General features: G+C 59.6%; 1 protein-coding gene across 1 annotated transcript in view; it reads right to left on the bottom strand.

Moving 5' to 3' along the window:
* LRRC27 (leucine rich repeat containing 27) overlaps window positions 1-23,614 on the bottom strand; it is a 33,331-nt gene extending 9,717 nt beyond the window's left edge. Inside the window, 7 exon segments of the mRNA XM_039252421.1 lie at window positions 6,907-7,170; window positions 7,854-8,160; window positions 10,359-10,511; window positions 14,972-15,030; window positions 19,087-19,217; window positions 21,728-21,997; window positions 23,441-23,614. Of these exon segments, the coding sequence (XP_039108352.1) occupies window positions 6,907-7,170; window positions 7,854-8,160; window positions 10,359-10,511; window positions 14,972-15,030; window positions 19,087-19,217; window positions 21,728-21,934 (1,121 nt within the window). The 5' untranslated portion in view covers window positions 21,935-21,997; window positions 23,441-23,614.
* Window positions 23,615-24,489: the final 875 nt, after the last annotated feature.

Raw genomic sequence — 24,489 nt, 5'->3', positions numbered from 1 at the left:
GAGGGGAGGGGGGAGGGGGAGGGAGGGGAGAGGGAGGGGAGGGAGGGGGAGGGGGGAGGGGGAGAGCCAGGGAGGGTGGGAGCCGGCACACTTTCACATGAGGGCCCCTAAACGCCACTCCAACAGGAAGAGAACAAACATAAATTCAGTAGGTGTTCTCTAAAGTCAGGAATATAACTGCTGGTTTTATTAAGAGTGAACGATTCGGAAAGCAGCCCCCAGCCGTGTTCGTGATCAGCACAAAACACTGAGGAGCAAGACGCCCCCAGCGCCCCGTCCTCTGCTGAGAGCGGGGCCCACACGGACAGGAGGTGCAGTGGTGCCCCCTGCAGGCCGCCAGCCCTCCGCCCGCCTGGGGACAGAACCACGCGCAGCCCCTACCTAGGGAGGACGGCGGTGCTGGCCACGGTCAGGGCCACGTGGCCACGGTCGCTGTGGGGCGGCGCCCACAGGCGCGTGTCTCCCTCTGCGGACGCCGGCAGTGGGACGGGTGCACTAAAGCACACTTACCAAGAGCTCAAAGCAGCTTGTATTTTTAACTTAGATATTTTCCAACCCGTTGCAGCAATAGCAGTGGCCGCGGTGGCTGGGAAGGCGTGGCCCCAGTGGATGATGGTACCACAGCCGCTGAGCAGACGGAGCTCCAGCCTGTCTGTACCCACGGGGGCTCCCTCGCGGGGACCCCTGTCCACCTCTGCCCACTTTCCGACTCAGTTCTTTAATCGGAAACAGCCCGCTGGCAGTCCCTCAGACCGCAGACAGCAGCCCCGGCCCAATACAAGTGTCAGCCTGTATCTTTTGACTTTGATTATGGTATCTTAGGCCATCTAGAAATTTTTCTTTTTTTTTCTTTTTTTAAAGTTTATTTATTTATTTTGTGAGACCGTGCACAAGTGGGGGGGGGGGGGAGGAGGAGGAGAGAGAAAGAGAGAGAGAGAGAGAGAGAGAGAATATCCTAAGCAGGCTCCACATTGTCAGCACAGAGTCTGACATGGGGCTTGAACTCACCAACCAGGAGATCACGACCTGAGATGAAACTTACAACCTCAACTGACTGAGCCATCCAGGCACCCTGAAGTTAAAATTTTCTATTTGTAGTTCCAAAAATTCTGTATTTCCTATTTGATTTATGAGGCTTTCTGTCACTCCAGGTTATACAAATATTCTTAGGTTTCCATGCTGTAAAACACAACAGTGACTATACGCAGATCTCCATGTCGTCCACAAATTATACGCAACAGGATAACCTTCTCGCAGAGTATCGTGGATGTTGTATTTCCCACTAGAATAAACCCTGTTCAAACAGAAGTTAGCTCCAGGACCCCACTTCTGGGTGGGCCCCTCCATGAACTAAAAGCGGGTCTCAAGACACCTGCACCCCGTGCTCACTGCAGCACGATTCACGGGAGCCCAGAGGTGGGGGGGACCTGCATGTCCACTGTGGACGAGCAGAGAAACATGACGCAACGTCTCCCAGCCTCGCGGGAGGGAACTCCCCACCCCCCACCGCAGACGAGCCCCGAGGGCACGATGCCCAGTGACAGAAGCCAGACACCAAAGGACAGGCCCGGTGTGACCCCACCCTCGAGAGGTCCCCGGAGCCGTCACCATCACAGACACAGAGAGCAGACAGTGGGCGCCAGGGCGGGGGAGGGGATGGGGACCTGGTGTCTGATGGGGGACGGGAGAGTCCTGGGGACGGAGGGCGGGGGTGGCTGCCAGTGGGGTGAAAAATAGTTAAGATAATACATTTCACGTGATGTGCGTATTTTACCCCCGCCTTAAAGAAGGAAGTCTAGCACGGCAGCGCCAGCCTGTAGCCTCCGTCGCATCGGTGCTTAAACACAGCTCCGCCCACCGGCCAAGCCTTGCCACCAGCCGGATGAGAGCCGGCACCCCCCGCCCCCCCACCCTGGGCTCAGCAGTCTCTTGTCTTAACAACCCCGCCTGCGTGCTGTGGGGAGAGGCCGGGAGGGGTCCCTTCAGCCGGCAGAGGGCAGGCGCCCCCTGGACCTGGCTCTGCTGAGGGGCCATGTGCACTCAGGACCTAGACAGACGACGAGTCTGGCCTGACTCGGGCACCTTTCCTGGTGGCCCTGAGCCCGCCACCTGGAGCCCGCACCAGGCCGCCCCGATCAGCACTGGCAGGGCAGGCTGAGGGCAGCAGGCAACCCTGGCACAGGCCACCACGAGTCCCGCAGGGCTGGCCCGAGATGCCAGAGCCTGGCCGAGTGGGAAGCCTGGTGGGGGAGGATGGCACCAGCACATTCCTGGCCAGAGGGGGGTTGGGAGCCCGGGAGCCTGTGCACATGCTCTGAGGATGCACGAAGTGAGGGCCCAGTGGGCAAGGGGAGGAGCTGCTGTGCAAAGGCCCTGTGCAAAGAAGAGGGCCTAGGTAGGATGACAAGAAGGCTCTGGAGGGCACTGGAGGGCGAGGGGCGACGGGGTGAGGAGGGCGGTCGGGAGCTGCAGACCTGGAGGGGTGCCTGTGAGCCATGAGGACCCGGGGTCAGAGGACTGGGCGTGACTGTCCACTGGACCGACCCCGGGGTCAAGGCAGAGATGGTGAGGCCTGGCTGCTGGGGACAGAGCTGGCCTTGGGAACGCCTGGCCCAGGGAAGATGGCGGGACACAAGCAGCTTCCTGCTGGTCAGGGGGGACCCCACGAGGAGAGGGGCTGGAGGGGACACGGGGCACCTGCCCTCCCAGAGCGGGGCGGCACCAGGGGCGGCCCTGGGCAGTGGCACTCAGACGGGGGCGGGGGAGGGCGGGGCTGGTGGAGGGAAGGGGTCTGCGCCCCACAGCAAAGCGCCCGGGAGCCCGGGAGCCACAGAACCAGGGCCTCGGTGGGGGGCGGCCGCCAGAGGCCAGGGTGGGGGCGGCAGAGCCAGTGGTGTGAGCGTGCAAGTCTTCTCGCCCCTGAAGTGACGGTACGTGGATCTTGAATGTTTATGTGCACAGAAACTCGGGCGGTGACAGACAAGACGGGACACGGAGGACATACCGCGACGCCTGTGACGCAGGCAGGCGTGCATGCCGGGCAGGGAGCAGAGGGCAGCCCGCCCAGCGAGGCCACACGGCAAAAGGCAGAAAGCGCCACTTCTTCCAAAGTTGCTGTGGCTTAGATGTCACTCTAACGGTAAAGGGACATTAAGGGTCTGCAGGGAAGTCAGGTGCTTCAGGGTCTAGGACGTGGGAACCACCCCCTCTCCTGTCTCCCCCAAGGTCTCCGTAGGGAGAAGCACGGGTAACGGGCATGAGCGAATGGACCCCGTGTGCAGGGTGTGGTCACAGCCCTGGCTCTGCCTGGAACTCTGAGGACCTGGGGGGCCAGCACTGTGCTCTGGGGACCCGGGGGGGGGGCAGCGCCATGCTCTGGGGACCCGGGGGGGAGGGCAGCGCCGTGCTCTGGGGACCCGGGGGGGAGGAGGGCAGCGCCGTGCTCTGGGGACCCGGGGGAGAGAGAGGGAAGCGCCGTGCTCTGGGGACCCGGGGTGGGGAGAGGGCAGCGCCGTGCTCTGGGGACCCGGGGTGGGGAGAGGGCAGCGCCGGGCTCTGGGGACCCGGGGGGGGGCAGCGCCGTGCTCTGGGGACCGGGGAGGGGGGCAGCGCCGTGTTCACCAGTAGGTGGGCCCCGACCCCGACCGTGCCAGCATCAGGAATGTGGGCATCCTACCAAGACCCCGCACTTGGATAAAAGGGCTCCACGTGTCTTTTCTTTTTACGTAACCAACGCGTGCTCTGGGGACCCGGGGGGGGCAGCGCCGTGCTCTGGGGACCCAGTGAGGGGGGCAGCGCCGTGTTCTGGGGACCCGGGGGGGGCAGCGCCGTGCTCTGGGGACCGGGGAGGGGGGCAGCGCCGTGCTCACCAGTAGGTGGGCCCCGACCCCGACCGTGCCAGCATCAGGAATGTGGGCATCCTACCAAGACCCCGCACTTGGATAAAAGGGCTCCACGTGTCTTTTCTTTTTACGTAACCAACGGGCGCTCTGTGTAAACGGACAGAGGCAGAGCGGGAGGCCTGAGGCGGCGGCGGGACCGGACACAGGCTCCCACCGGGTGGCGCTGGTGGCCCAGCCGCGAGCCTCCCACGGGCAGAGGGCAGCCTGGCCCCCAGCCTGGTGCGGAGCGTCTGGTCCCCCCCGGCCCGGAAGAGACCCCTCCTGCTGCCGCCCTCGTACCGGACTCGCAGCGGAGGCAGGCGCCTGCTCGGGGCCTCCTGGGCCGTCCTCCGGTCCGGGGGCGCTGCCGCCACTCCGGGGGTGCTCCTTGGTCTCTGCAGAGGACACGCGCCCGTTGGGGGGGGGCAGAAGCAGCCCCAGCACGGCTCCTCCAAACCCCTTCCCACCCCCCCCCCACGGGAGGCAGGGTCTGCTCCGGCCCTGCGGCGCCAGCCCCCCAGCCCCCGTGGCTGAGGCAGCGGGACCCCGACCCCGGAAGACGCGGCCCTGGCCGAGCGGGACGTCAAAGGCCTCACAGTCCCCATTAGATCTGAGGCCTCGAGTCAGGCACTGGAATTCCTTCCTTCCTCTCTCTCTCTTCTTTCCTTTTCTTTTTTTTTTTTTTTTAGAGAGGGGTTGAGGGAGAGGACGAATCCCCAGCAGGCTCCATGCGCAGTGCAGAAGCTGACCAAGGGCTGGATCCCACGACCCTGGGATCACGACCTGAGCTGAAACCCAGAGTTGGACGCTCAACCGACTGAGCCCCCCAGGCGCCCCCAGGTTCACTTTTAGGGGTGAGCCTCCTCTGTCTGTCCCCAGCCCCCCCCCCGGGGTGTCTCCAGGCTGCTGGACTCCCCATCCGCCTCTCGGAGTGGGCGGTGCTACCCAATGCTTGTGGGATTTCTGAACCAAGGAAAGAATCAGGCCCCGTGGTTGCAGCCTCGGGGGCGGGGGGGTGTCCCAGCGAGTCCTCACCGGGCCCTGGCGTCACCCAGCTCACACTCTGGAGTCTGGAAGCTCTCTTCTCCCTAAGCCCCCCTCCCCTGCAAGGCTGCTTCCTGCCCCCTCTCCCCTCCCGGGAGCTTCCTGAGCCGCCCTGCCAGCTGAGCCAGGCTCTCTGTTCTCTACCACACGCGGCTCCAAACAGAGCTGTGACCTTCCGCGACCTGGCCCCCCGCTGTAGCCCTGGGGGAGGGGCCCACCTGAGTGCCCACGACCTCTGACCCACTCCTGGAGAGACTGGGGGGGGCACTCAGAGGCCTGCGCAGGTAACCAGGTGACGGGACAGGGGTCCTCGGGGCTGTGCTGAGCCTGAGCCACAGGACAGGACTCTGCACACTGTCACCACGGAGGCCACAGAACATCAGCCCAGGCCCGCGGCAGAGAAACCAGGAAGGAGCATTCACTTGCCCTTGGTATTCAGGAGCTTCCTCCCACCTCGCCGTGCAGCATCCTGGGCGCCGCTCGGGCCCGACCTCGAGGGAGGAAGCACACGTCCTCCCGGCCACACGCCACGGTGGCCACAGCCACAAGTGCCACCTCCCTGCACACTGTCTGGATCACAGGACTCACAGGAACACAGGACAGTGAGGGACAGGCGTGGAGTCCAGAAGGGCGGGTTGGCCGCATGTCACAAAACACTATCAAGAAAGGGGCCTGAAGGGAGGGGGAGGGGGACCCACCTGCAGCGCGTGAGAGGTGAGGGGCACACGGGGCGGGGGGGAGCACGTTTGCTCCAGATGGGGCTGCAGACCCGCCCTGCAAGGCCGCCTGTGCTTGGCCCTCACCTGGACCTGGGGGCTACCTGTCCGGCGGCTGGGGCTCCAGCTGAAGGACTCTCTGGGGGCCCCTGGGGGTGCCAGTTCCGGTCCCAGTTCCGGCAGGGGGGCTGTCCGGCACCTGTGGCCAATGGCCAGTGTGACCTGCCCTGATGGCCGGGACTCCAGGCATCAGCCCACATCACCGTCGGGACGGCAGCACAGGGTGGGAACCTGGGGTGCCCTCGCCCGTTCTGAGAGCCTGACAGCCCCTCCTTCCACAGAAGGGCCGGGCCCCATCGGCAGGTCCGGTGTTGGGGGGGATGTGGGCGCACCACTGTCTGTCCCGTGAGACCCGAGAGAAACTACACTCACTCGGCGGGGTTTCCGGATGGAGGAGGGTTTACTCACACGGGGAGAGGTAGGCGGCCCCAGGGGCGGAGCAGGAGCCCCGGGGAGGAGCGACGGAGCGGCTGCCAGGACCCGGGCGGCACTCACTTGGGGGGGTCCCGGGGGACGGACCCTGTCCCCCATCTCCTCCTCCTCTCTGGCCTCCTGCGGGGGCCCCCCACTGGCCAAACCCAGGCAGGAGGTGAGGGGCGCTGGGGTTCTGTGGACGCGGTCTGTGCTGGACGGCCTCCCGGGGCCCGGAGCGCGGTGGAGACGGGCGGTCGGCGGAGCTGGAGGGCAGAGGAGCCGGTGAGGACAGGCCCCAGTCGGGCAAGAGTGAGCTGCATCGGCGAGCGCGTGTGTTTTCTATTTTAAGTTTTATTCTTTAGAGAGAGAGCGCGTGCACACGTGTGTGAGTGGGGTAAGGGCAGAGGGGGAGGGGATCCCGAGCAGACTCCAGGCTCAGCGCAGAGCCCAATGGGGGGCTCAATCCCACGACCCTGGATACTGACCTGGGCCGACACCAAGAGTCGACACTCAACGGACTGAGCCCCCCAGGCTCGGGTGAGCAAGTCTTTAGTGCCTTAGAAAAGCCCTGTGAGCCAGGTGACTGGGAGGAGGGGAGGGAGGGGCTAAGAAAGAATAATGAATCCGAGAAAAAGATGAGAAGGCAGGCAGGTTGGGGGGGGGGGGGCGGACACAGAGCAATGACCCCCGAGGCCCGTGCCCACACAGACGCAGGGCACTTGGAGCCTCCAAATGAGCCAAGACCAGAGCCGTCCCCAGGAGAGAGGCAGGCCCAGCCCCAGGCCACTCACCTGCTGCGCTGTCCCGTCGGGGCCGAGGCCCTCTGCTCCGCGGCTCTCCTGGCGGGCAGCCCCGCTCGCGGCACCCGCAGGGCGGGCAGGACGCTGCTGGGGGGGGGCATCTTCCCTCCACTGTCACGGAGCCCACGGCGAACGCTGCCCCGCGGACGGCGCGCACTGGAACAGACACATGCCGTGTGCGAGCAGGGCCGACGGCGAACGCCCACGGACGCCCACGGACGCCCACGGGCGCCTGCCTCCGAGGGCTCCAGGCGGCTGGGAAGCGGAAAGACGGGAGGAGGCGGGAGGACGCTTCCTCCTTGTTCGTGACCAGACGGGGAACCGGGGAGGGCGGCGGGGGGGGGGCGGGCGGGCCTCTGGCCCAGTGCTGAGCTGGCTGCGGCCGGGCCCCCGCTGCGGGCCCCCAGACCCTCGGGGTCCCGGGGTGGACTCGGTCAACCACACTGCAGATTTTTCCCCTCGTTTTCAAACCCGAGAACAGGGGGAGGAACAGCATGGCGGCCCTGAACACCTTCCCCAAGGAAGCTTCCACCCGCTTCCAGCCTTTCGGACGTGCTTTTCCTCACAGACCCCCCACGGAGCTGGGCCACACGCTGCAGACGCACTGGACATGCGTCCCTGCTGTCCGCGGGGCAGCGCCACAGACCACGGTGGCCGCTAGGATTCTGTGCACCCCCGGGGGCCCATCTCTGTGCCCCTGGAATGGCCCCAGCCCCTCGTGTGAGCGTACGATCTATATTCACCAGTAAGAATTCTCTTTGTCTCTCCCTACACACGTGTGCACGCACACGCACACGCACACGCAGGGCCTGTGTGGCTCCTGGGGCCCGCGCTCTAGCAGCCGCGGAACAAACGCCGGCCAGGCACAGACGCTACCGTTAGAAATGGTCTCACAACACTGGGAAGATCGAGAAATCACACCGGGTTTGAAATTTTACCTGAAACCGTGTCTGGGGCTGGAATGTTCTGTGTCCTTTGCGTCCAGAGCCGCCCTGAGGCTCGCAGGCAAGTGCACGGGGAGGAGCTGGCGGGCGAGCGCCCCCGCCCGCTCCTTCTCGACGATCTCCTGCCTCAGCCTCCAGAAGCGCCGGATCTCCTCCTCGCCCGGCCAGTCGTCCGGGGGGGCGGCGCGCTCGCACAGCTCACTCGGGGCCAGCTTTGCAGCAGGAGGCGCACGGTTCGCCTTCTCCGTCAACCTCCCCTTCCGACCCTGAGGGTTACGGGCGTCCTCACGGGGCGCGCGCTCTGCAGAAAAACACAACAGGGGGTGTGGGGGCTGCGCTGGGGGCTCTGCAGCAGCCGGTGGAGTCACCGGGAGGCACAGCGCTGTTGCTGGGCAGGCCCTCAACCCACCCCCACCCCCCAACCCCGGAGCCAAAGGACCCCATGACCCAGCTGCCTCCGCCCCGCGGCCCTTCCTCTCTTATGTCAGTTTATGCAGAGAAAGCACACTTTTCTGTGTCCCCCACCCCAGGCCTTTTAATATCTTTATTTCTAATTAACTGTCGGCCCGTGTGCCCGCTGTTTGTTTGGCAATACTGTCATCGACCCCACACGCTGTCGCCTCCAGGTAAATTACTTCAAAGAAAGTTTGCCGGGAATATTCTTTTTTTTTTTTTAATATTTTTATTTATTTCTAGGAGAGAGAGAGAGAGACAGGGTGAGCAGGGGAGGGTCAGAGAGAGAGGGAGTCACAGACTGAAATAGGCTCCAGGCTCCGAGCTGGCAGTCAGCACAGAGCCCGACGTGGGGCTCGAACCCACGAACCGCGAGATCATGACCCAAGCCAGAGTCGGACGCCCAGCCGACTAAGCCACCCAGGCGCCCCATTGCCGGGAATATTCTTGCCTTCAGGATTAGGCTCCACTGTCCCCTGGTGGACGGATCTGCTCTGGACGAGCAGCCCCCCCCAAGGCAGGGTGGGGTCACAGGTCGTGCTGACAGAGACTACTTTCTGGCTTTAGGTTCTAATGTGAAATACAGGGACTTTGTATCTCGGCATCCTGAGAAACGGCACTGGACTCTGGGGCGTAAGAAAGAGATGAAGCCGGTATAGTTCTGGGGAGATGAGGACCTTCGTGATTCGCAGTCAGGTGGGCAGCAGACAGGCAGACGGCATGGAGCTGGGGGTGCCCACCTCGTGCCCTGGGCCCCCGCCATCCCAGACCCGGTCTCGCCTCCTACCAGCACCTGCACGTCTGCGCCTGGGCGTTTCTTCCGGCCCATGAGCGCCCTCCCGCTGGGCTGGGGACTGGGTGCCCACCCCTGGGAGAAGCCCTCCGTTTACCTGAGCACTGCTGGTGCGGGAGCCCGCGTGCTCTACCCCCACTCTGCTGTGCAGTCACCCCCGGGCCGGGTCCAGCAGGGACCCCACACAAATGTCAACATGCACGCGGAGGCCCTGGTGAGCCGGGTCCTGACCCAGCCAGGGTGCGCGTGGCGCGGGCGGCACCCGACGGGCTGCCTGTGGCCGCTGAGGCCCAGTGAGGGCTCCCCGCCTCTGCTGCCCCCCATTCCGCACCTCCCCGCCTCCGCCTCCACACTGCCACCAGGATCACCTCCCAAATCAACGACTGGCCCTTGAATCCTGACCCAGGAGCTGCTTCTGGGGGAAATAAACTAAGATACTTTGCAAATACAATCAGCGTTTACGGTTACACACTCCGGGCCCTTTGTCTGGATTTGGGATAAAGATGACGGAAGCACATCAGCTGGCCGTTCCGTACGTTTGCCGCTCGCCAAGGTGGACTCAGTAACCCACACACCTGGGTCATGTCACACCTGTAAGTACCACGGCTGCTTCAAGTCTCTGCATCTTCACCTCGGAGCTACGACGTAAGTAGCGAAGGAGCAGACGTTCTGAAGCACATTTTCAGGCGCTCACTTTTCTGGTGAGCATTAGTTACAACTCCACGTTGTCTGAGGGGAGCCCCAGCGCCCCCTCGCGGGTAAGTTATCTCGTGAGCCAGTGCGGACACCCTGCTGGCTGCTCCGCACGTTGAAAACGCGGGGTCAGATGTTTAGCGAGCACACACCAAAAAAGTGGCGAGGCCCCGGCTCCCTGCCTACGAGTGAGGGCCCTTCATTGTTCCCGTCATGAAACAGCTGTCGGACGGGCCGACGTCTCCTGAAGCAGGTGACCACCGGGTTTGCTGGTGAGGGGTTTCACTCCACTTACCCGGCGAGCTCCTTCCGGATCCCACCCTAGACGGGCTCTGCGAGGGGCGCGGAGGGTGCAGACCCGCGAACACAATGCCGAGGAGAGACACGGCTCTGACAGGTCGGCCCGGACCCGACGGCAGCGCGCGTCCAGCGGAGGCCACGTGAGGCTCCGCGTGCTCGCTGGGACACCACTGACGGGGAGACAGGCTCCCCGGGTGCCGGTTTTAACAAGCACTAACTTCGGTTCTAATGCAGTTTGGCGCAGGGATGGTCCCACCAACCTGGAGAAGCCGGCCCTCGGCGGGGGGGCTGCTGCGCGGCGCAGGCCTGCAGGAAGGCCAGGATGGCGCCCAGGCCCTTCTGCACGACGGGGCGCGCGGGGAACTCCAGGGGGCAGTGTCTCAGGTTCAGGGCTCTCAGTGTGGTCACGTGCCCTGCAGGGGAGGAAACCAAACTTTCATTCCACAGAATGAAACGAGGAGGAGAGAATACTGTCTGTGCAATAAAAATCCTACTGAGAATTTGGGGTAAAATGATACAACGGACATCTGAGGTTTGCTGTAATAAAAACCGTAGTGGAGGCAGATTGCACAGATGAAGACCTGGCTCATTACAAAAGGAAATAAATCACATAAAACGAACAGAAGCAACAATAGCGGCCCTCAGGCACAAATCAGAACACAAAGTTGCTGCATCGTCTAAATTGCCTATTTACAACAACAAAACCCGTACGAGGACGACGGGTCCGTCCCCAGGAAACAAGCCGTCACTAGAAATCGTCGCCAAGTAGGCTCGGGTGTTGGATTGGCGGACAAAAACTTCAAAGCAGTCACAGATACGTTCAAAGAAATGAAGGAACCCATGATTAAATAATTACAGAAAAATGTGGTAAAATGACTCACAAGGATGGAATGTCGACAAAACCAGAAATTGTAAGAAAGAACCGCAGAGTAGTTCCGGAGTAGAAATTGCAAACACCGGGTGGAAAGTCCTCCGGGGACCGGGTAGAAGTCGCCTAGAGGACCCAACAGCAAACACGAGATGGCAGAAGACACACTGAGCTTGGCGACTGGAGAGAAACACGAGGAGCCCGGGAGAACTGTGGAGGCACACGGACACCCTCACGGACAGCGGTGTGCATGCGTGGAACGAGAGCCACGGATGACCCGAGTGGGGCGTGGAACGCTCTCTGAGGAAACCAGAGCACACGTGCCTCCAGTTTGCTAACAGACGTCGCTGTGGCATCCGGAAGTTCAACAACCCACATAGGCATCGCTCAACGGCAGTAGTGCCTGGAAACATCAAAACCACCAGAAGACACAGAAAACCGACCTTGGAAAGCACACAAGAGCAACGAGTCATCACACACACGGGCCCGGGAGCAACTTCTGACCACACAGTGGGGGCCAGAGTCCAGTGAGCAGCACGCTCGGGGCAGACGGCAGACACCTGCGGATCCAGTGCCTGCAGCCACGCAGACGGCCCTGCGAGAACAGGAACGAGAGGAAGGTGTCCCCGCAGTGGTCAGTGACTCCACGCCCCTGTCACACGCACAGTCTAAGTCCAGCTGATGCCCCGGATGGAATGAGGGGTGCCACGGCAGAGGACAGAACCTGTGGGCTGCAAGGCAAGTGAACACAGGGTAACAGGGCTTGGACACAAAACAATAGGACGGGGGACCTTCGGGGACAGGAAAAGAAGGGCGTATTCAAGGCCCATGGGACAGAGAGGAAATCCCAACCCCACCCAAGGCTAAGGGCAGGCCCAGGAGCCGAGCAGAAAGAATGAGCAGGAAGCCAGGCTGCAGAAACAATGTCACTAGCCAGGGGTTTTCCAGCTGTGATTACAGACCTCACTAAAGGTTCCAGAAGCTCCGTGAACCCCAAATAAAGTAGAGGCAAAGAGCGCTGCACCCGGGCACACCGCAGGTAAACTGCTGAGAGTTAAACACAAAGAGAGGAGTTTCCGCAGCCAGACAAAAAAAGATCCGTCGGTTTTAAAGGGAAAACAGCAAGACTGATAGCTGGCTTTTCAGCACAAGTTAGAAGCCAGAAGACAATAAAGACATTTTAAAAGTAGCGAACACATCTCTGAAACCTAGGTTCCCTACTCAGCCAATAGCCTCCAAAAATGATGGGAAAAGTAAAGGTGACTTTTTAGGAAACCAAACTTGACGGATTCATTACCAAAAGAGATGATACTACTTAAGGGAGATCTTCGTGCCAAGACAGTCATCCCGGGTGAAAGCAGGAACTTTGAGAAACGAAGTTAAACATGTAAGAAAATACAAGTAAATACTGACAGTTTAAGATGGGCCTGTGGGATGTATAACAAGACGTAAAGGGAAATCTATGAAAACAACACAAAACAGAGGAGGCAGTGGGGCCAAACGTGGTGGAAGTCTGACTTCGGCCGACGGTCGTCGGCCACGGGCGAGCAGCATGGCGTTCGGAGGGCCACTAAATAAGGCCACGTGCAACACAGTGAAAACTGCTTCCCTCATCGGCCGCAGACGAGCAGCATGGCATTCAGAGGGCCACTAAATAAGGCCACATGCAACACAGTGAAAACTGCTTCCCGCACTGTTGGTGCAGCTCCGATCAGATTAACTCCCTGCAGAAAACCAGTGTGCAGAACCCGGGAGACACAAACCGCCCGTAGGCAAGCCAGAAAGGAAAAGCAGGCAGAAGCTAGCGGGGGAATGACAGCTTCCAGAAGAGAAAGACACAACGTGTGTACCGTGTGTATGGCCGTCTGCCTCACGGGAGGCCTGGAGGGCCCCACGCAGGGCGGCTGTACCAGACGGAAACCCGTGTGGCCGTAATGACTCCCAGCGCCAGAGGACAGGCCGTGGAGCCGCCGCAGCAGCCAGAGAGTGAAGTGGTGCATGGCGGACAGATGACCACCGAGGGGCCCGACATTTCTGTGCAGACGCCCCGCGTGCAACCCCCTGGCACGGGCTTCAGCTTCCCGCGCCCGGCATGGCCGCACCTGCTGCCCGACGCCGGAGAGACCGCGTGTGGGGTCTTAGTCCTCCTGACTCAACTACCTATTTCTAAAAAACCACTGCTCTACAGAGGAAGATAACAGAACCCAGAATCTCTACAGTGTCTCTATCACGACGTCCAAGATACAATTCAAAGAATTATTAAAGGAAAACTTTGTTTATACTAAATGAAAAAATAATTCTCAGCAGAAAAATAGAAGCTATTTTTTAAAATATGAAAATCCAAGGACTGAAAATACAGTATCTGAAAAAAATTACTAGACAATTTTCACAGCCAATTGGAGATGACAGAAAAAGATTCATGAACTTGAAGATATTTACCTATCTTCTCTGAAAAGCAGAAAAATGACTTTTTAAAATATACAGAAGGTCAGCAATCTGTAGGACAATAACAAAAGGTCAGAAAAATAAATAAAACCGGAACAGAAAAATATTTGAAGAATTAATGACCAAAATCATTTTCAAATTTGGTAAAAAGATGTCAATTTCAAAACTGAATAAATTCAACAAACTCCAAGTAGGATAAGCATAAAGAAAACCACAGCTAAGGACCCCAGAGTCACAGTGTTGAAAAGCAAAGATACAGAGAAATCTTGAAAGTACCAAAGCCAATCAACACAGTTCATAAAGGAGGACAAAGAATGAGTGACCTCAGAGGCCTGAGGCCAGTGGGACTTCTTTAAAGTCCCAGATGAAACAAATTCAACCCATATTTCTTTTTTTTAAAAAAAATATATATATATATATATATTTTTTTTGAGAGACAGAGAGTAAGCGGGGCAGGGTCAGAGAGAGAGGGAGACACAGGATCTGAAGCAGCTCCAGGCTCCGAGCTGTCAGCACAGAGCCCGACGCGGGGCTCAAACCCATGAACCGTGAGATCATGACCTGAGCCGAAGTCAGATGTTTAACTGACTGAGCCACCCGATACCTCTCAACCCGTATTTCTAATCAACAATATCCTTTAAGAATTAAGACAAGGTATTTCAGAGTCTGTGACTCCCTCTCTCTCTCACCCTCCCCTGCTCACGCTGTCTTTCTCTCTCTCTCCTAGAAATAAAAATATTAAAAAAAAAAAAAAAAAAGAATTAAGGCAAGGGGCACCTGGGTAGCTCAGTCTATTAAGCATCTGACTCTTGATTTTGGCTCAGGTCATGATCTCGCAGTTTGTGGGTTCGAGCCCCGTGTGGCACGGAGCCTGCTTGGGATTCTTTCTCTTTCCCTCTGTGTGCCCCTTCCCCACTCTCCCTCTCAAATTAAATAAATACAATTAAAACATTTTTTATATAAAAAAAGAATTAAGGCAAAATAGAGACATTTCCGGAAACATAACAATTAAAAGTCTGTCAAGGCTGATTTTAAGAAACCTAAAGGCTGAAAAAAAACGATACCACATGGAAAGCTGCATCTTCAGGAAAGAGTGAAGAGACTTTTACCAGGAGTGCTGCGTATTAAGCAAATACAAAATACTTTTTTTCTTACAAAAGGAGGCCCTTGAGACATTGCTTGGGAGCAGCCAGCAGCAGCCATGAACCCTCCAGGAAGCGAGGGGAAGGCGAGGCCAGACCCGCAGAGCCCGGGGAGTGAAGGACAGATGTGGTGGGGACCGCACCCCCAAGCTGCGTGCTGCCTACCAAGCGCGGCAGCTTTCTCCCTCCTTCCCCGTGTTTACGTGGCCTGCTTCCTACGAGAATGCGTGTGACAGCATTAGCGGCCGGCGAGCTGCAGTGTCCGGCCCGGGGGGGTGGGGGGGACAGAAGTAGAAGCGATTGTAAACAGCAGCTGGCTCGCCCCCTGCGACCTGCCTGATGTTTCCATTACAGGTTCCACTAACTTAAAAAGGCAGTATTTTAAAACCAGCTTTTATTGTATTGTTTGAATACTTACCCAGCTCCACAGGTAACGTTTTGATGGGATTTCTTTCTAAAAGCAAAGTTTTCAAATGCCTTTAAAATAAAACAAAAAATGTATCATTTAAAAAGCAGAAAATCAAATGACCGTCCCTAAAATACTGTCAAGTCTTCTCCTCTCCCTTCTCTCCAGAGAGATGGCTTCCGCGTGGGCCCACACACTGACGGCGTGGCCCATGTGCAGACCACGGACGTTGGCTAAGGTGGCCCCCAGTCTCAGCATCTGCCAGGCTCCCACGTCAGTGGACATCTGAGGCCAGGGGACTCTCCGTTGGGGCGCCCGTCCCTCGGGGTGTCCGGCAGCCTCTGGTCTCTACCCACGAGTGTCATCAGAAGTACCCTCCCTGAGCTGTAACAGCCACGGGAGCGACGGGCACTGCGGTCCCCAGGGGGATCGACTCCCCAGTGTCCTGGCCACACCCCCAGGTCCCCTGAGGCAGACTCACACCCTGAGGGGCTCTGCCAGCAAGTTCTCCCCAGTCAAGGCGCCAGGAGCCCGCCACACGGCACCCCGCTCAGCTGGGGTCTCGGACACGGAAACTCGGCGTCAGGGGCGTTTCTCCGTGCGCGGGACCCCGGACCCCTTCCTCCACGCAACACCTGTAACAGCCCCTGCGAAACCTCTCACGAACCGAACCATCAGGAGACATGATACAAGGAGCCCACTAAACAGTTACTAATTTGAATGATATGGAAAAAGAAGTATTTCACATTAAATTCTACCTTTCCCCTTTTATCATACTATGCTTCTTCTGTTTTCCACATGTCATTCTTTTTTTTTTTTTAAGGTTTATTTATTTTGAGAGAGAGAGAGAGAGGGAGGGAGAGGGGGAATTCCAAACAGGCTCCTCGCCATCAGCGCAGAGCCCGATGTAGGGCTTGAACCCACCAACTGTGAGATCATGACCTGAGCTGAAATCATGAGTCGGACGCTCAACTGACTGACTCAGGCGCCCCTCACATGTAATTCTGAAGGCTAATCATACACTGGGGATCCATTTCTTTTCCTCTTTTACTTTGTAGGGACTATGAGCTGAGATCTGGCATAAGAAGACCACAAATGGCCTGGCTCACGGCTCCAGGCTGGGGGCTGGGCGTCCAGGGAGAGGGCAGGGCCGCGCCCCCTGGATCCTGGTCACCAGGGCTTCGCCGAGACATCTGTGGAGAGGGGCCAAATCTGCTGCTCTGCTGAATCTCCACTCCCTCCCTGCTGCACAGGGCCGGCCGGCGTCTTGGGCACGCGGCTGCTGACCCTGTGGGACGGCCGCCTGCCCCGATGGGGATGGCCTCATGAACCCCTGAAGGAAAGCCCCCACCCGCCTTCTCCTCTATCTCGGGCCCCCAGCGACGCAGGAAAGCAGCCAGTGACCGTGGGGCTGGAGGGCAGGCCACCCCATGTCCCACGCCTTTAGCCCCCCACCCAGAGTGGAGGTGAGCGGCCGAGCGCACCCACAAGTCCCATAAGCGAATCCCTGCAGTGGGTGGAGGGAGGCCGTCTCAAGCCCCATCCCCCTTGAAGGGTGAAAACATTAAAATCCAACATGACAACTGCGGCCAGGGTCCCCAGGATTTGAAAGTGGAAAGACAACATCACAGACACACGAGTGGGAGCTCTTCCCTCCAGGTCAACAAAGTGTAAGTTCCCGCCCGGCAACCCCAAGGGAAAATCAGGTCGCTCGAGGGTTACACAATTTGCTTTCCGTGCACTCTCTCGGTTTTCCTTATCACGTGAAGTCTGAAAGGGACTGACTTTATACATTAAATTTTCTCGACGTACACAGAGCGAGTCACGTCAGTGCTATCACTTCAACCACAGGGTTCTGGTTTAGCCCCTTTCAGTCGTGTGGCACAAAAACGGCCCCAGAATGGGGCGGTGCCTTCTCTCCACACAACAGACAGACCCCGCAGGCCAGGCAGCAGGCGGCCAGTGCCCTGGACACCCCCACCGGGCCCGTCCCTGCGTCCCCGCCCCCTGCCTGCTCACAGGGGCGCGGACCGTGGGAACCAACCACTCCCCACGGAAGCGTACGGGGGACGTCCCCACCTCATGCAACGACAGGTTTGAACATTCTCATGTTCACGTTAACTAACAGATTCACAAATGTTGACCCCTGCGATCTGTCAGTCGTCCACGGGCGATTCCTCAGACCTTCCACTGAACGCGCGCATCACAGAGGCTTGCCCGAGGAGGTGTGTACCCTGCTGCACAAATTTCTCTCCCTCTGCTCGCACACTTACACAGCCAAGCCAGTGGGGGAGGGGGGATCATTAATACTGGCATTGCTTTAATTAGGCTTTTTGGAAAGTTTAAGGTTTTTAATAAGCCCATAATTACTTACCATTTCTGATTAGTATGTTACAGCTCTTTGACAAGCTGATCTAATTTTAATGATATAATGGGCTATAAATCACATTCAAAATTATATCTTAAACAATATTAAGCAGCTGGCTTTGACTGGCAAAATCAAAGAACTGTGTGCTTATTTTAGAAGAAAGAGCAGTGCTTTGGGAGGAAGCTTTCATTTGCTTACACTCTCAGGAGCAAACCCTCTCCTCAACTGTGCTAATGCCACAATTTAGGGACAGAAAGCACTAAATTACCCTCTACACAAAAGATGAGTCACCCTGGAAAGAACAAAGTCTTCCTTCCCAACCTGCCCCAAACCACCAGCTCAGAAGACTCACGAGGTCGTGGAGCTGGAAGGGACAGGGCGGGCGCGGCCCTGGCTGCAGCCAGGGCCCCGGTGCGTCCAGCAGCACGACTCCCAGGCCGGACAACCCCAGAACTCCAGGAAGCCGGCTCCCGGCTCTGACGCCCCCGCCTCGTCATCGGAGGTGGGGGGCTTCCTTGCAGAGCCTGAAAAGGCACAGATGATTCACAGAGATGTTCTCGTACTGTTACGTGTGACAAACATTCACTTCTTACCAAATACTTCTGTAGACAGTGAGCCACTCTGGGCGAGTGAAGGGCCTTTACAGCCTCCGCTCTGCTGCCGCGAGGGGCCCCCGCGGCCGTCTGCGCACATGGTCACTCACATCAGAACCGGGGTCGCCCCGGGACACCTCTCTTCCGGCCACACCTCGTACCAACCGGAACCCCGCCTGCCCTCAAGTCCACCCGCCGCTCTACCTTCTCAGCCTGGCCCAGGCCGCCTCCGGTGGGCGGCTGCACGGCCTCCTAACTGGCCTCCCGTGACCACCCTCGCCCCCCTCACCGAGTGACCTCGAGGCCAAGCCACGTCACACCCCCTCCACTCAAAGCCGCTGTGATTCCCAAGCCCCTTCAAAATGGAACCCCGCACGGCAGCCCGGGCCCGTGAGCGGGGCGGCCTCTTTCACACGTCCGCGCCACGCCTGCCCCCTGCGCTCCCCCCGGGCCCGCCGGGCACACGCTCCCAGGGCCCACGCACGTGCTCTCCTCCGCCCAGGAAGCGCTGGCATGAGAGGAGAGCCTATAAGGTTTACCAGAAGGTTTTCAAAAGGATAGGAAACACGGACCTAGAAGATGCGGGAGCCGGAGGCGCCAAGGTCAGGACAGCAGGCTGGGGCCCCTGGCCGTGGGGGAGGCCCGCGTGAGCAGGAGGGAGGGAGGCGAGGCATTTGTTCTAGAAGTGGGAGCGCTAGGAAATCCCCGGAATCAGAGCCACAGGACTGTGGGGGTTCCAACTCTCCAAAATGGAAAGAATTTCTTGTTATTTATCAAAAACTAATAGATACACGGGTGGTAGGGGGCCTCAGGAGCAGACAGGCTGGTTGTCAGAAGGTCAGAGCCATATTTCTGACCTTCCGGCAGCTTCACATGGTGAGAGCCAGAGATGGAAGCAGGTGGTTGCCAGGACCTCATGGGTGCCCAGCAAAGGCACTGTGGCTGCCCGCGTTCTCTGTCGTATTAAATATCCTAAATTACGACTACGGTTACGTGCATTTGGTACCCTCAGCCACCGCGTCTCCTAGCTGGCTTTAAAAATAGCATCGAATGCTTCTGGCTGAAATCAAAACTGAACCAGGAGTAGGAGCTCAGCAGCGAAAGAGCAGGCAGCCAGGCATCTGAAAACCAGGAGGCTCTTCAGAGTCTGGAAGCGCATGACTTACTTGTGAGCGCCAATCCCAGAAGGAAGGGCTCTAATCCTGTTGCAGCGCAAGTCCAGCCAAGTCAGGTTTGGCAGTAACTGAAAGAAGTCTGTGGGGATCTCGCAGAGGGCATTCCTTTGAAGATGCAATTGCTTCCAGGGAAAAGAAAAGACAAGGTTTTGTCAACTAAGCACATTTCGAGACATGACTTATCTACGGCTTTTCCAGAACAGATGCTAGCTTTTGCAATCATACATACCAAATAGAAAGGAAGCTCATACTAACTGATCCTTACACGGTTTAAACACAGACAAGAGTCCGGAAGAAGAGCGCCAGGACCCCTCGCACGCCTCCCGGCTGGAGGGTGACTCCCGGCCCCGCCACACAGTCGCCCGCGGCCGATGCCACCCGCGCCACTGTGCACGCTGGGCTTTTTCTACAAACACCGTCTACGTCAAACCTACTCCCCGAGCTCTGAGCCCCTTTTCCCCTCTGTGGGCCCCACGCTCGGCGCTTCTCAGGCTCCACGGCCACTGCCCCGCGGGTCTCTCTGCCCCATGGACATGTGGCGACAGCTGCGTCTGGTTAGGGACTCGTCCCAAGCAAATAATTAAAAGGGAACACGGCCCTGGGCTGCTCGCTGCGGCCTGGTCTCTGACGCAGCCGCTCAGACACGGCCCCAGGCCCCACCTCGGCAGCAGCAACGAGCGCCAGCCCCGCACAGTCAAGCCGCCAGGAGGCGTCAGAAGGAGCAGGAAGGGAAGGTGGAAGACGGCGTGTGTAACGTGCACGTACACTTCTAGTCACGGCGCAGCACGACTGGGTGGGTGAAGAGCCCCCTTGACGGTGCTGTTACGCATCGTGCTTACCCGACTTCACCCGTCACAGCTCCCTGCCCAGGCAGTGGAGCACGAAGCTAAGAGCGCTGGCCTGGAAGCCACACTTCCTGAGTTCAAATCTAGAATTTGAATCCTTATTAAGCTGTGTGACTTTGAGCAAGTTCCCACACCTCTCTGGGCTCCAGCGTCCTCCCCCACAAAATGGCTCAGGGCACCCACCTGCCAGCGTGTGCTAAGTGAGCCGCGCTGGGCACCTGGGAGTGTTGGGGAGCACCCGCCACCCCCTCTGGCCACACTGGCCGCACTCCCAAACCTGTCTCCACGGCCCTCCACGGGTCACGGAGGAGCTTTACAGGCACAAGGAAAGCGCCTGCCTGCTGCCAGGCAAGGCGTGGGCAGCCACCCTTTTGGCCACAGGCGGCCACGGGGACACAGGCTGGTGGTCCCCGTGTCCAGGGTGGCATGGACTCGCACAAGTGTGTGCACCTCGATGCGAGGCTGAACGTGGGCTCCAAGCCCCCCGGCCGGCTCTCTCATGGAGAGCTGCTTCCAGCGCTCAGTCCCGAAACCACACACCCTCCCCAGAAAGGCAGGGCGAGGGGGGCTGGCTCGAGTGACAGCCAGGTGACCGCACCTTGAAGCCCGCCCTCCCTCCTGGGCCGCTGAGACCCTGTGAACACAGGCCCTCCCGCTCTGGGACCGCACATGTCTGTGGAAGCAGCGGATGTGCTCCCGGTGACCCCGGCGATCGCCACTTCGCCGGCACGTGTGCCCATAACCCCTCGAAGGCCACGGCGCCAAGCGGCCACCTCCTTCAGTGATTGGTTGCCATGGCAATAACATTTATATTCACATCCCTGTTTTCCAAAGGGCTTAAGCAGTTATGATGTTTCTTTATTAAGCCTGAAGAGCAGTTTGGAACCTCCTCCTTCTTCCTTTATGCACAGAGGTAACGTCCGTCTCAGGGCAGGGCCGGGGTTCTGACGCCCGCTGGGAGCGGCAGACGGCAGCCCTGACGACCGAGGGATTCACTCCAAGGGACAGGTGCTCAGGTATGCAAGACCAGGGCCGGCCTTGGCAGCAAAACAGGGCGTGTCACATGCAACAGAGGGGTTTAGTCAGTCGAGCAGCCACCTAAAAGCAATGCACGCAGCTTTGTAAAAGCACTCAAAAGTGTCAGTCTACACCGCACCAGTGCAGGGTGTCCAGCGGGTGCGGTGCTGGGGACACTGCGGTTTAGTTCTTGTAATAACCCACAAAACATGCTCATTCTCATGTTCCAGATGAAGACGAGTGAGATTTAAGGAATTTACATGAGTGCCAGGCAGCAGGAACCCCGCTCACGTCAAAACTGTGCCCTGACAGCAGCTTACTCTAGAAATCACGGGGCAGGAGGCAGTACTCCCTGGATCGCCAGCTGGCAAGGGCCTGGAGAAGACACTGGGCACAGGGCAAAGTCCGCGGGTAACGTCAGCAAATCACGCGCAAGAACCGTTGTTAACTGATTTAATACCACGTGGGCTTGTGGGCAGGGCGTTTCACGTAAGAGGTCACGGGTGTTATGGGCCGTGGAATCTACCATCGGCTTGTTGGTGCTTAAGAGCCCGCAGGGAGGGAGGATGGCTCCTGTAGCCCAACTCCACGAGGTATTTGCATTTGCTCGTTCCCGTACCTCAGTTTCTCATTTTGTGCTGAGCAGCACGTGAGACCCCGAGTCAACCTTCCTCTGTCTCATTCTGGACTCTCTCTCCTAAAGTGAGGCTCCAAGTAAAAGCCATTCGTGTCTACTGGGCAGACGCACTAATGAGAAATGTCCCACTTACTTTAAGGTTGGGGATCCGAAAGATCTCTCCTAACTGGTGAAGACCACTTTGACTCAAGTCTAAGATCGATGAGGAGGAAAGGATGAGCCCCTGGGCGCCCTGGGGAGCCTCTCCGGAGGGGGCGGCAGGCATGCTGCTAACGGGGCTGGAGCCGCGCTCTGGATCAGCCGCCGCAGGGCGCAGCTTGTGGGAGCCGCTTCCGTCCATCTGCCAGCCAGGAGGAGACTCCCGTCCGGGGACCACCGCTCATCCTGCGTGCTCTGTGGTCACCTGGAGACAGGGAGACATGGCCACAGCTGGGTGCCCTGACACACTCGCCCAGGTGCCACGGGGCGGCTATGTGGGGGGCCGGCAACAGTTTCACTTGCTTACAAAACCACCATTTTTAATAAACGGTATCATAAACCTGACGCTCAAGTTTGAAAGAAGGAAGAAAGCTAGAAGTCAAGCCTCACTTCGCACCACGGAGTTCCAAGATTCAACTTTTAACTCCTGGAAAACGCAATGATGCAAAGTAAGAATGGCTATTTTAGAGATGAAAACATCAGGTTTCAGTCTGTAAACCAGTAACATTCCTTCCGTAAGACGTGAGTGCAGAGCGCTCCTCAGTCTGCGCTGATTGCTCCTGCTGAGGTTCTGAGCTCTCTCCCCCCACCGGGGACGAGCTCCCCGTGCCCAGGGATGCGCCCCCCGGGCTCAGGGAGCAGCGCTGGGTCTGGGGAGCACACAGTTAGGTGCTGGGGGAAATCTGTCAAAAAAGAATCTTCAATTTTAGTTGTTCAACAATATTTCCAAAGTAGTTCAAGAACTGCTGCTCACCAGAAGCTCTTTTGGGGAAACACACTTCCACGTGTAATTTCTAACAATTGATCCGGCAGGAATAACCCACATCGGAATGCTCATGAGTTCATATGTGATCACTCCTTAACACTCCACTGGGCTGGCATACCCTGCGCACACGCTTCCTTCCTGGGTTCGGGATGAGGAATACGAGGCTTGGGTTGGTTACCGAGCTGCCCAAAGGCTGAGCAACGAATGAGTGAGGGCAACGCACAGGTGTGACCCAAGGACACCCTGGGGCTTCCCTGGTGCACCCTTTCCGGTGAATCACCCACCTGAAGGCTGCTTCCACCTCCTACAATCCTCCAGAGAGGGGAAAAGTCTCAAAACCAGTGAAACAACAGGACCTAAAAATGGGCAGAGCCAACTCCTGGAGGGGCGGAGGCCGCCCCTCATCCCCACTGTGACTGCCTCAGTTTCCCCATCTGTACCAGGCCTGGTTGCGCCGACCCATTAGTCCTCAAGTTCCAGGCCTGGGGTGCACAGCCTTTCCCAGAGCAGCCAGACATGGCAGAGCAGGCCAGAAGGGGCACCGCCTTCCGTCTGCCTTTCCTCTGCCGCCTGCCCACACTGGGGGGGGGGGGGGTGCTTGCCCAGCGCCCCGGCCCCCCAGCGCCCCCGGCCCCCCCAACTCACCTGCAGCACCCTTCCATCCCGGCTTCACCTGCGGCCCCTCCCCTATACCCCCATCTCCCCTGCGATACCCTCCCACCCCTGCCTCACTAGCGACACCTCCCCTGTCCCCCCACCTGCAGCGCCCTCCCCCCCTCACCTGCGGTGCCCCCCCCACCCCGGCACCCCCAATAATCACCTGCAGCGCCCTCCCACCCCCTCCTCACCTGCGGCGCCCCCACCCCCGCACCCCCGCCTCACCTGCGGCGCCCCGCTCCTCCAGCACGCTGACAAGCAGAGAACCGGGAGGTGCAGCCCAACAATGGAGGCTGCTAGGCCCACGCGGTCGCCATGGAGACGCCCTTACGGGGTCCCGGAGGGGCCAAGCCGCGCGAAGCGCGCGCCGCCGCGGGGAGGGTGCTGCGCCTGCGCCAGCCGCGGGGTCCGGCGCGTGCGGCCTGCGGCCTGCGGCCCCCTCCGCGCGGCGGGCGGGGACGCACACGGGCTCACGTTGCGTCGGTCCGCGGAGAGCATGCGCGGAGGGACCCTTGCGGCCGCGCGAGCGAGCCGAGCCCGGGCAGGGCGCCTCCGCGCTGACCACCCGCCTTGAGGGCCCGCGAGCCCTCCCCGCGTCCTGACTGCACCTCTGCCCAGCGCTCGCCCGGCTCCTCCGAGCGTCCCGGGGTCGCTGCCGTCACGCGGACGCGGCCACCCCGAGGGCAAGGGGCCGCCCCTCTGTCCCAAGCCTGCGCCCCCTGCCCCGCCCCCACCAGGTAGCCTCTGGGCCGGCGCTGCGTCCGTCACTAGGGCGGAAACGCGAGCCCCGCGGGGCCAGGGCCCAGCCGGACTCCCCCTGCGGCCCAGCGCTCGGGCGGCAGGCGGACGCCGGGCAGACGCAGGACCCCAGCGGACGAGGTCTTCGGGCGCCGATCGGGGACCGAGGGCCCGGCGTCCGCACCGTGGAGCCGGCTGCGCGGAGGGAGGGAAGCCCCGGGGCGGCCCCGTCCTGTGGGCGGCGTCCTGAGGGGGAGGCGGGGGTCCCGCGGGGGAAGAGCCCGTCGCAGGACCGACAGCACAAGCCCCCCGGGGCTGGGGGAGCCGCACGCCTGCCTCCCGCCGCCAGGTGAGCTGGCGGATGTGCAGCAGCGAGGGGCGCAGCCACGCCCGGGCGCTGCCCGGACCTTCCACGTGAGACCGCTGCAGCCTCACCCTCCGCGCCAAACCTCAGCGAGATGCCCCTTGTGACCCAGTTAGGAAACCCCCTGGGGCAGGAAGGGCCCCGGGGGGTGGGGGGAGCCCAGCTGACACAT

Source organism: Hyaena hyaena, unplaced genomic scaffold, assembly GCF_003009895.1.
Source record: "Hyaena hyaena isolate Hyena2069 unplaced genomic scaffold, ASM300989v1 scaffold_409, whole genome shotgun sequence".
NCBI lineage: Eukaryota > Metazoa > Chordata > Mammalia > Carnivora > Hyaenidae > Hyaena > Hyaena hyaena.
Note: the sequence above shows the minus strand (reverse complement) of the source record. Positions and strands in the feature narration are given on the sequence as shown.